The following is a 12,492-nucleotide window of genomic DNA, read 5'->3' as shown; positions in this document are numbered from 1 at the left end:
GACCCATTTGCAAGTGCTGAAACCAATATTTATTTATACATGAGGCTCAGTACTTTGCAAGCAAAAGTGATATGCCCCTACCTTGTACCTTTTTCACTATGTATGGAGATCACCAGTTCCCGTTGCATCCCCTGACCTGCCCGTTAACTGAGACACTAGTAGTTCTTGTTGAATCTCCATGCCAGCTAGACTCCAAACATTTGCATCCTCTGCTCACATTTTATAAATCATTGCTTCCTTTCTAAAGTTGCTTTTCTTTTGTATCTTAGCCTGGTAGTTGCAAGGCAAAATGTTGCAATTTCATGTCTCTTTTTAATAATGTTTAAATCTATGTGTTGAAGTTGCGATGCTTCTGCACCACTTTTTCTGCTGTCTATTTATTGTAACTCTGCGTCTGCTGATTAGAATTAAAGAAATAGGAGTAGAGGTCTTGCCCTGTCAACTGTACATCTTTATTCTTTCGGATCATGAGTTATTTTCTATCCTTGCTCCACTTTTCCACACTATCTTAATATCCTGTAAGTCCTTTGTGTCCTAAAATCTACCAGTTCTGAAGAAGAGTCACTTGACCCAAAACATTAACTCTGATTTCTCTCCACAAATGCTGCCAGACTTGCTGAGCTTTCCAGCAATTCTACTTTTGTTTTAAAAATCTACTAATTTCAGTATTAAAAAATGAAGAGGACACTTGGCAGCATGTACTCTCTGACAGTGTTAACTCATCATTATTATAGTTCTACATTTCTCTCCTGAGACTTTTCCATTTGTCATTGATGTAACTACAAAGCTGTAAAAATAAATCCTGAAATCTTGTTATTGAGAGCTTCGATCTCACTATGGAGGTTTAAGCTAATCCACATCAAACAACCTGCTTTGAAAACTCTGATCACATTTTCACAGCCATGGCAGCAGCTGAGACAACCTACAATATTTCAAAATAACCAACAACAGTCTAAATAAGGCAACTTATGATGTTCTTTTAAAAGTCAATTCATTTCACCTCCTGATGTTAACGCATGCTTTTGAAAGCTCTAAGACCCAGGTTCATATCTTCACCAAAGCTAACCAGTTCTTCCTTTGTCAATACCCTATCTTTGCCCCAGGTTCTTTTGTAATCCATCTGTTAGGTTGAAATATATTGCTTGTAAAGCTACGTGAGTAAAAGCTTTACCCTACACTCCATCAGTGACAGAAATAAGTATACCCATCAGCTGAGCCTCCACAGCTCTCAGGATTAGAAATTTCCAATGATTCACAAAAGAAACTGCATTAATAAGCATTGCATTAATATTTTAAATGCTTAAGTTTTTGGCTGCAGCATGATGTTTGGGCAGGCCACTCATAACTCTGGTTTTCCTACATGTATCTATAACTAGCAGTTTCTGAAGGCTGATCTACATTTTATACTCTAGCCCTTGCTGTTGCCCCTTGTAGTTAGTCTACAAGGAAATGCCCTGCGATGCTATCATTTCTTTTCTGGGTTAACCCAAACCTGGGCAATAGGAAGAACTGCAGATTCTGGAAATTGAAGTCAACACAGTGTGGATCTGGAGGAACACAGCAGGTCAAGCAGCATCAGAGGAGCAGGAAAGTCGGTGTTTTGGGTCGGGACCCTTCATCAGGACTAGGGAGGGGGAAGGGAGCTGGGAAGTAAATAGATGGCGGGTTGAGGCTGGGTGAAGGTAGGTTGGGTGGTGATAGTGGATGCAGGTAGGGGGTTGTGGAGATTGGACAATGGGAAGGGTGGGGCGGATAAGTGGGAAGGGAGATGGACAGGTTGTGTCAGGTCAAGGAGGCGGAGATGAGAGGGAGGGCTGGGCATGGGCTGAGGCTGGTTGACTCTATGTTGAGGCCATTGGGCTGCAAGCTCCTGAGGCGGAATATAAGGTGTTGTTCCTCCAATTTCCATGTGGCCCCATTGTGACATTGGAGGATGCCCAGGATGGACACATTGCCAAGGAAGTTGAAATGGCTGGCAACCAGAAGTTGGTGTTGATTGGAGAGTACAGAATGCACATGTTCCGCGAATGGGTCACCAAGCCTGTGCAAGGTCTCTCTGATGTAGAGTAGACCACATCGAGAACAAGGGAAGCAGTAGACCAGGTTAGAAGATGTACAGGTGAATCCCTGTCAGACACAGAAGGATTATTTCGGGCCTTGGATAGAGGTGAGGGGGAGAAGTGTAGAGGCAGGTGTAGCACTTCCTGTGGTTGCAGGGAAAAGTGCTGGGGGTGGTGGGGTATGTGGAGCAGATGAGGGAGTCGTGGAGAGTGGTCCCTATGGAAAGCAGATAGGGGTGGGGAGGGGAATATCTCTTTGGTGGGGTCTGATTGCACGTGGTGAAAACGGAGGATGATACATTGTACTCAGAGGTTGCTGGGGGTGGAATATGAGAACCAGGAGTGGAGTCTATCCTTGTTGTTGGGGAGAGAGAGGGTTTGAGGGTGGAAGTGCGGGATTTGCAGGAGAGTGTATTATGGATTACGGGAGAGGGGAAGTTACGGTCCTTGAAGTATAAGGACATCTGGGATGTTGGGAAGTGGAATGCTCCATCTTGGGAACAGATGCAGCAGTAGCGGAGGAATTGGGAATATGTCATGTTTTTGCAAGGCGGTGGGTGAGAGGAGGTGTAGTCTAGGTAGCTGTGGGAGTTGGTGGGTTTGAAATAGATGTAGGTACTGAGTCGGTTGCTGGAGATGGAGACGGAGAGGTCCAGGAAGGGGAGGGAGGTTGTCTGAGATGGTCCAAGTGAACTTGACGTCAGCGTGAGAGGTGTTGGTGAACTGGGTGAACTGTTCGAGCTCCTCATGAGAGCACAGGGCAGCACCGATACAGTCATCAATGTAACAGAGGAAAAGGTGAGGGATGGTGCCAGGGTAACTACAGAAGAGCCCAACCCTGGGCTTCAAAGTTCACAGAATTATGTTGAACTGACTTCCCCACATTGTTATTATAGCCCCTGCATAATAATATGGCAAAATAAATATTTATTTGAGTCTCTGCAGACACTTTGCAAATATGAGGAGAAAACATGAGATATACATTATAACAAATCTCTATTTAAATGTGACTTATTTAAATGGAGTGGTATGTTGGTTAGCACTGCAGCCTCACAGCACCAGGACACAGGTTCAGTTCCTGTCCCGGGTGACTGTCTGTGTGGAGTTTGAACATTCTCCTCACATTTGCGTGGGTTTCCTCTGGGGCTCTGGTTTCCTCCCACTGTCCAAAGGTGTGCAGTTTAGGGTGGATTGGCCGTGCTAAATTACCCGTAGTATCCAGGAATATACAGGCGAGGTGTGTTAACCACAGGAAATGCAGGGTTACAGGGCTAGGCTAGGGTAGGGGTTTGGTCTGTGCTGGATGCTCTTTGGAGAGTCAGTGTGGACTTGATGGACTGAATGGCCTACTTTTATAACATTATTTTGTTTCAACATTTTTAATGATGTGGTGATAATATATTTATTTAATATTGTTTCACTTAATCATTGTTTTCTATGGATGTCCTGTTCTGTGGCCAGCTAGCTCTAAATCATGCCATAACTCCCATGTTCAGCCCTGAAATGCCCCAATCTTCCTGCAATTTCTCCTCCTATTGTCAGTCCCTCTCCGTGCCTCACACAATTCAGCACCCATTGCTATACTCTGTTGTTACTTTTAAACTCTCCTCTGTGTTCATTTCTCACCTGGCTCCTGTTCTGAACTTGCACTGAAGCCTAAAGCTCTGTCTCGTAGCATATAATCATTGGTACATTTAATTCTGCCATCACTGACTAGCATTGCCAATAAATGGGGTGTGGTTAGTTAAAACATCATCAGGTGAGTGTAATTTTAATATGTTACATTTGTATTGTACTTTTGGGCTCCTGCAGTGCAATGACAGTTTCCCAACCTCTGAGCCAGGAGACCAGGGTTCAAGTTCAAAATTTACGAGATCATACCAGCAATGAGGGATTTTATATGCAAGGAAAGATTTGAGAAATTGTGCTTTGTAATTCTTGGAGCAAACAAGATTAAGAGGTGACCCTATTGAGATTTTCAATATATGAGCAATTTTGACAGAGTAAAGAAGGATATTCTATTTCCACTAGTTGATATGTCACTAATGAATGGTCACAATTTCAGAATTGTCAGCTGGAGAGCTTGGAGGAGAAATTTCTTTATTCAAAGAGCCATTAGGATTTGGAATGTGCTGCCTGGGAGAGTGGTGGAGGCAGATTCCACAGGAGGTTTCAAAAGAGAGCTGGAGATATACTCAAAGGGATGATTTTAGATGGCTACAGAGGTAGGGTTGGTGACTGGAACTAGCTAGGTAGATGTGTTAGGAGCTACTATATGACATGATGGGTTGAATGGCCTCCTTCTGTACTGTAAAATTCTCATCCCTGCCTTCTCCAGGGGTGTGTAATAAAATCACAGAACAGGTTGGTTTGAAAATATTTTTGTAGTATATGTTGGGGGCTCCTGTAGTACACTCGTAGTGTCCCAACGTCTGAACCAGGAGGCCTTGGTTCAAATCCCACTTACTACAGAGATATGATCACATCTCTGAAAGTGTTGATTAGCAAATCATCATTTTGCATTTCTTCTATGCTTGAAATTTATTTTTAAAGTTTATTTATGAACATAAGCATCTATTCCAACTTGATGATGTTGTCAAGTTGTTATCTGCTGGGAAAGTTCCTGAAGTACTTAATTTTTACAATGTTCCTTTCATATTTAATGCTCTATTTTGTCCTGCAAGTTATTTCAGCTTGGGATACACAGTACTGCACATGTATGGTACAGGATTTAGAAGTGTGCATTCTTTACTCTGAGCAAGCAGTATCCAAAGGAACCTTTTATCATTGATTTCTGCGGGAACTTATTGTTCACATAATCTTGTTTACTTAAAGTTATGATTTTCAGGAACACAATCACATCTGTAAGTGAATACCTATTATCTGTCAGTACAAATGTTTTGAGTGCAATTTGACTCTTTTTTTTGGTTTTGAAGATAAATCATATTGAACTTGAAACATTAACACTGTTTCTCTCTCCAGAGATGCTATCAGACTTTCTCCAGCATTCTCTGTTTCAGATTTCCAGCATCTGCAGTATTTCTTTTAATGTACATGTTGTCATTTCATGAACTCCAATGGAGCATTCTTCTCTTCTCCAATTTTACTGTTTTTAGCTGCTCTTTATTTTCAGTTTCCTCCTCCCCTTTCTGAAGTTGCTAACCTCTTCCACATGCAGCAATCACGTCCTTTGTTTTCAGTCTTAATCCTAACGAATTAGACAAGAACAATATATTGCTATTCTGTTATATTCTATTCTAATGAAGAATGAGTATGTCTGACTGTGAAGGACTGCTTCCAATCTTGTCTGGCTCTGACATTCCTCTCTCTCTCTGAATCTGTCTTTGTCCCATTCCCTCCCTCTCTCTGAAGTTGTCTTTGTCCTATTCCCTCCCTTTCTCTGAATTTATCTTTGTCCCATTCCCTGCCTCTGTCTGAATCTGTCTTTGTCTTGTTCTGTCTATCTCTGTCTCTGGATCTCTCTTTTGTGCCCTCTTGGGCTTTGTGTTTCTCTGTCTCTTATTCTCACTTTCCTTGTTTCTCTCTCTCTCTGTAACTAGATCTTATGCTGTGTTTCTTTCTGTCTCACTGATCCTCTACCTTGTTGTTTCACTTTGTTTTCTTTCTCTTCATTCCTTTTGCTCTCTTCCTTTCTCACTGTTTCTCAATTGAGCTAAATCTTGTTCTATCTGTCTTACTCATACTCTCATTCATCCTTTCCAATTCTTAGTTTCACTTTCTCTCCCACTTGCTGTTTCTCTTGCTTTCCTTTTCTCCCATTTTCACTTGTCCTCATTTTCCCTTTTTTTCCACTCTCACTCTTTCCCACACTGTCTGTCTACATTTTACTCATGCTAGCTGTCAATACCAAAAGAATGCTACACTGTTGGTAAATCCATTAAAGATTCACAGTGTAGTCACCACTTTCTTTAACACAGACAGGGTTTCAAGTTTAGATATTTTGGGAACAAAAACAGAAATTGCTGGAAAAGCTCAGCAGCTCTAGCAACGTCTGAGGAGAGAAATCAGAGTTAATGTTTCAGGTCCGGTGACCCTTCCCCAGAACGATATTTAAGGTACTGGAAGGAGTCCAAAACAAGAGAATGCCATTTTGAAATTACAACTGGGCCATTCTGGAATGATGTGAAGAAATATTTATTCACACAAATAATAGTAGGAACCTGGATCTCTCTCCCCACAAAAAGCTCTCGATGCTAGAAGTCACTGAAATTTACAAAACCGGAATCAGCTTTTTGTCAGCTGAGGGTGTTGAGGAATATGTAGCAAAGGCTGATGAATGGAGTTAAGGTGAAAATCTGATCTAATGTAATAGAATGGCATGACAGGTTAAGGAGCTCAATGGCTTGCAGTGTTTACTTCTGAGTGAAAATTCACTGGAGGAACTAGTTTTCCTGCTCTAAGGATTTACAACTTTTCAACAACTGTTTATTAAACTGTTTATTTACCTGGCAAAACCAGGTAAACCGAAGGGCAAGAATAACTGAGCTACCTCAGAAAAGTTACTCATAAAAAAGATTAAGAGAAATTTTACGAACCTTTCAATGACCAACTTATTGTCTTACATTTTGCTCAGGATGAATTGGTAGAATCTGAGAAAAGCAGGAAACAGTTGAGTGAAGAGCTGCAGAAAGTCAAACAGGTGAGGAATTACATCCCTTGTCTGTACTGAAAATGTAATATGGCTGTTTATTAGGTAACCTGTGGGGCCAGTATGCGTTGCCCCACCAGGCCATGTATACATTGGTTAGATGCGGAGTCAATGACTGGGACTTTCTGGTTTTACACTCACTACTCCATTAGTGTTCCTCAGCCTACACATTTCAATTTATTTTTACTGTAGTGTAGTCTGGAGAGATCGCGGTTTTGTCATTTGAAATGATGATACGTTAATTGGAGTAAACAGCTTGGGACCTTGGAATCTTGTGGCCCATCATGTATGTGCCAGCTCTTTGAAGGATATATCCAATTCATCCCACTTCCCTGCTCTCTCTCCTGAACATTTCACCTTTTCAAAATGTAGATTGTGTATTCTACTGAGGGAGAACTTACCTAATTGAATTTGTCCCAGTTGTACTGTTCTCCAGATCCTATGGCATTGAGAGACACCCTAGCAAAACTCCTGAAATTGATGCAGTGCTGCACTGTCAGTGATATTGCAGACTGTGAGGATCATATACCATCTGTACAGTTCAGTATAATTAGGGGAGGTGATGGCCTAGTAGTATTACTGCTGTACTTTTAATCCAAAGATCCAGGTAATGTTCTAGGGACCTGTATTCAAATCCTGCTATGGCAGATAGTAGAAATTGAATTCAGTAATAAGTTGGAGTTAAGAATCAAATGATGAGCCTGAAATGATGTTGATTGTTGGAAAAACCCATCTGGTTCACAGGAAGGAAGCTGCCATCCTTGTCTGATCTGGCCTACATGTGACTCCAGACACACAGGAATGTGGTTGACTTTCAGCTGCCCAATGGGAAATTAAGAATGGGCAACAAATGCTGACCCAACCAGTGGCCTGCAAATGAATAAAGAAAATCAATAGGTTTTATAAAGACAGGCATATTTCTAGATAGAGTGGTGGGGAGAAGGTTAAGTGTTGCAAATGAAACAAGAGGTCTTGCTAGGTACGAGATACGGATAAATATGAGTTATAGGTGTGCTTCAGTAGATGAGGGAGAACCTGGGCCTCTGGTTGAAATTGCTGCAGTTTGTGCCAGGACAGTTATGGAGACACATCCTGCCAAATCTTCAAAGGAACTATTACATGGAATGTTTTCGAGATGCTTGTTGCTGAGCCACATTAGTAATACACTGCTTTCTCAGCCATGTAATGGCAGGTATCTGCTGTGCACTGCTACAGTATAAAAACAGAGACTTCCTATTAGTTTTTGTATCATGTAACTGTTCCTGCTGCTTTGGGGTCCATGCTCTGGTTGACAACCCTGAACTTCCACAGGAGTTATGTTGGTCCATGATTCTGCTTGGCAGGATACTGTGGTGGATTATCATTGCCTTCAGAAGGAGGGCTGACCTGGACATGCTCCCACTGTTATTGCCTGCCTTCAGGTGTATTGCAAGGGTTTACAGGTTGAGAATCTGTTATCTTCTGTAGCTCCAAGAGGGGCTTGAACCTAGGATTCTGGCCCAGTGTTAGAGACATTATCCACTGCAACACAAGAGCTCCTCTAGGTACTGTTAATTATTTATAAAAATAAAGATTGGCATTTCCATAGCACCTTTACATCAAAAGGTCTGAAATTATGTTGCAGCCAATGAAATACTTTTGCTATGAACGCTGGTGTTTAATGTAAAAAACACAGCAGCGAATTGGTGCAGAGCAAGCTCCCACAAACCGCAAGGTGTGAATTACACAATAAATTTTAAAAGAGATTCTAATTGAGAAACAACCTGTACCTTTTTGGAATGATGGCGACGGGATGTTTTACATCTACCCAAGAGGGTCAATAGTGTTTTAACAATGCATCCCGTGCAGATGATAATTTTAATTGGGCTCTATGTTTTCCCCATGATTGCTGGCTCCTTTCGATATCCCAGCTGTTCGAGCTGTTACCAGTACTTTTGTTCCTCTCCTCACTTGCTGTCACGTACACATTGTACAGTCTCTGCAACATAGTATTATTGTGATACTCCATGTATAATATGCAAGATGTGCGTTATTCAGTAAGAAACATACTCCTGTCCAAATAAAATCCCATATATAGAGGACTCCCACCTATGTGAAGTCACACATATAACTATCATCTGTATAAAATCCTACATATAACACACTCCAACCTGTGACCAGTGGTGTTCTACAGGGATCTGTGCTGGGACCACTGTTGTTTGTGATATGTGTAAATGATCTGGAGGAAGGTGTAGGTGGTCTGATCAGCAAGTTTGCTGATGACACTAAGATTGGTGGAGTAGCTGATAGTGAAGGGGACTGTCAGAAATTACAGCAGAATATAGATAGACTGGAGAGTTGGGCAGATAAATGGCAGATGGAGTTCAATCCGGGCAAATGCGAGGTGATGCATTTTGGAAGATCTAATTCAAGAGCAAACTATACAGTAAATGGAAAAATCCTAGGGAAAATCGATGAACAGAGAGATCTGGGTGTTCAGGTCCGTTGTTCCCTGAAGGTGACAACACAGGTCAATAGGGTGGTCAAGAAGGCATATGGCATGCTTTCCTTCATTGGGCGGGGTATTGAGTACAAGAGTTGGCAGGTCATGTCGCAGTTGTATAGGACTTTGGTTTGGCCACATTTGGAGTACTGTGTACAGTTCTGGTTGCCACATGACCAAAAGGATGTGGCTGCTTTGGAGAGGGTGCAGAGGAGATTCACCAGGATGTTGCCTGGTATGGAGGGTGCTAGCTATGAAGAGAGGTTGAGTAGATTAGGATTATTTTCATTAGAAAGCCGGAGATTGAGGGGGGACCTGATTGAGATCTACAAAATCATGAGGGGTATAGACAGGGTGGATAGCAAAAAGCTTTTTCCCAGAGTGGGAGACTCAATTACTAGGGGTCATGAGTTCAAAGTGAGAGGAGGAAAGTTTAAGGGAGGTAAGCGTGGAAAGTTCTTTGCACAGAGGGTGGTGGGCTCCTGGAACACGTTGCCAGCGGAGGTGGTAGACGCAGACATGTTAGCGTCTTTTAAGATATATTTGGACAGGTACATGGATGGGCAGGGAGCAATGGACACAGACCGTTAGAAAATAGATGACAGGTTAGACAGAGGATCTTGATCGGCGCAGGCTTGGAGGGCCGAAGGGCCTGTTCCTGTGCTGTAGGTTTCTTTGTTCTTTGATAATCAAGAGAAAATCCTGTGAAAACACACTCCCGCCAATATAAAATCTCGTGTGTATTACATTTTTCACTTTTGCATCATTTGTGTAACACAGTTCAGCATTACCTCTGCATTTATTCACACAGGAAAAAGAAAAAGACCATGTTGTCGAGAAGAACACTTAGATACAGGCTTATAGACTAGACCGGATTAAGGTTCACAAGGAGGAGGTGTTCGCAATTCTGAAAGGTGTTGAAATAGATAAGTCCCCTGGGCCGGCTGGGATGTATCCTAGGATTCTCTGGAAGCTAGGGAGGAGATTACAGAGCATTTGGCTTTAATCTTTATATTGTCATTGTCTACAGGAATAGTGCCAGAAGACTGGAGGATAGGAAATGTTGTCCCCTTGTTCAAGAACAGAAGGAGGGACAATCCTGGTAATTATAGACCAGTGAGCCTTATTTCGGTTGTGGGTAAAGTGTTGGAAAGGATTATTAGAGATGGAATTTATAATCAGCTCGAAAGGAATAATTTGATTAGGAATAGACAACACGGTTTTGTGAAGTGTAGGTCATGCCTCACAAACCTTATTGAGTTCTTTGAGAAGGTGACCAAACAGATGGATGAGGGTAAAGCAATTGATGTGGTGTATATGGATTTCAGTAAAGCGTTTGATAAGGATCCCCACGGTAGGCTATTGCATAAAATATGGAATCATGGGATTGAGGGTGATTTAGCGGTTTGGATCAAAAATTCGTTTGTTGGAAGAAGACAGAGGGTGGTAGTTGATGGAAAATGTTCATCCTGGAGATCAGTTACTAGCGGTGTACCACAAGGATCTGTTTTGGGGCCACTGCTGTTTGTCATTTTTATATATGACCTGGATGAGGGCGTAGAAGGATGGGTTAGTAAATTTACAGATGACACTAAAGTCGGTGGAGTTGTGGGTATTGCGGAAGGATGTTGCAGGTTACGGAGTGACATAGATAAGCTGTAGAGCTGGGCTGAGAGGTGGCAAATGGAGTTTGATGCAGAACAGTATGAGGTGATTCACTTTGGAAGGAGTAACAGGAATACAGAGTACTGGGCTAATGGTAAAATTCTTGGTAGTGTGGATGAGCAGAGAGATCTCAGTGTCCATGTACATAGATCTTTGAAAGTTGCCAACCAGCTAGATAGGGTTGTTAAGAAGTGGTACGCTGTGTTAAGTTTTATTGGCAGAGGGATTGAGTTCCAGCGCCATGAGGTCATGTTGCAGCTGTACAAAACTCTGGTGCGGCTGCACTTGGAGTATTGCGTACAGCTCTGGTCGCCGCATTATAGGAAGGATGTGGCAGCATTGGACAGGGTGCAGAGGAGATTTACCAGGATGTTGCCTGGTCTGGAGGGAAGGTCTTATGAGGATAGGCTGAGGGACTTGAGGCTGTTTTCATTGCAGAGAAGAAGGTTCCGAGGTGACCTAATAGAGACATACAAGATGATCAGAGGATAAGATAGCGTGGACACTGAGAGCCTTTTTCCTCGGACAGTGATGGCTAGCACGAGGGGACATAGCTTTAAATTGAGGGGTGATAGATAGAGGATAGATGTCAGAGGTAGGTTCCTAACTCAGAGAGTAGTAAGGGCGTGGAATGCCCTGCCTGCAACAGTAGTAGACTCGCCAGGTTTAAGGGCATTTAAATGGTGATTGGATAAACATATGGATGATAATGGAATAGTGTGGGTTAGATGGGCTTCAGTTTGGTTTCACAGATCGATGCAACATCGAGAGCCGAAGGGCCTGTACTGCGCTGTAATGTTCTGTGTACTACCTTGCCAATAATCCAAACTATGTACATGAAATGCAGGACAATTTTTTGTAATATGTTTCTTGTGGCTATTGGTGTTTAATTTCTTTGTCGCGTGTATAGTACATGGGAATTTCGTGCTTGCAAGGTCAGTAGCTTCACTGCAAGAGAATGTTCACAAGCATAAAAGCCTCACAGTTGTTGGCAGAGTAAACAGGCAAAGCTGAATCCCTGCGGGGACAAGCCTGCTTTTTCATGTTCACATAGTTGAAGCATGTGAATTGATAGTAAAACAAAGCAGATGTGCACTTGGGGCTGTTGTTAGGGCCATTATTAAAGAACTTCAACTGTAAAACATTATTTAGAAATAATTATAGTCCATAAAAAGACAACATATAAATGTAGGTGTTGCTGGTATTGACTCTGCTGACTGGATCAGGAGATTTATTGTGCTACACTTGTCCGTTAATACATTAGGAATGCAAACTGGAATTTCCTCTCATCGGAATAGCAGCAAGCGTGTGAAGCAGCTTCCTGTTGTTCGCTTTCTGAGTTTCTGGTTTTTTTTGCAGGATGCCTTGGGGGAACAGCCCCTGTATTTGTTCCACTCGAGGCTGGAATGCTGCCCTGAACTGCCACGCACCGCGATGTCACTTTCATCTCTGACTGAGAACTTGCTTGTGACTTTACAGATCAGGCCATTCAGCCCAACAGATCCATGTGCTACATGAACCTCTGCCCACCAACCTTCAGCTAACTCACTGACATAACCTTTTCTTGCTTTCTCCCTCTTCCAGCTATACCTCTGACTCTATGACTCTAAGTTGCC

At 42.4% G+C, this 12,492-nt stretch overlaps 1 protein-coding gene across 4 annotated transcripts in view; it reads left to right on the top strand.

Moving 5' to 3' along the window:
- stxbp4 (syntaxin binding protein 4) overlaps window positions 1-12,492 on the top strand; it is a 192,159-nt gene that overhangs the window by 115,255 nt on the left and 64,412 nt on the right. For all 4 annotated transcript variants that reach the window (XM_059653591.1, XM_059653589.1, XM_059653592.1 and 1 more), the window contains one exon: window positions 6,655-6,720. In XM_059653591.1, coding sequence (XP_059509574.1) covers window positions 6,655-6,720 — 66 coding nt within the window. The remainder of the gene's footprint in view (window positions 1-6,654; window positions 6,721-12,492) is intronic.

The sequence above is a fragment of the Stegostoma tigrinum genome, chromosome 22, assembly GCF_030684315.1.
Source record: "Stegostoma tigrinum isolate sSteTig4 chromosome 22, sSteTig4.hap1, whole genome shotgun sequence".
Classification (NCBI taxonomy): domain Eukaryota; kingdom Metazoa; phylum Chordata; class Chondrichthyes; order Orectolobiformes; family Stegostomatidae; genus Stegostoma; species Stegostoma tigrinum.
Note: the sequence above shows the minus strand (reverse complement) of the source record. Positions and strands in the feature narration are given on the sequence as shown.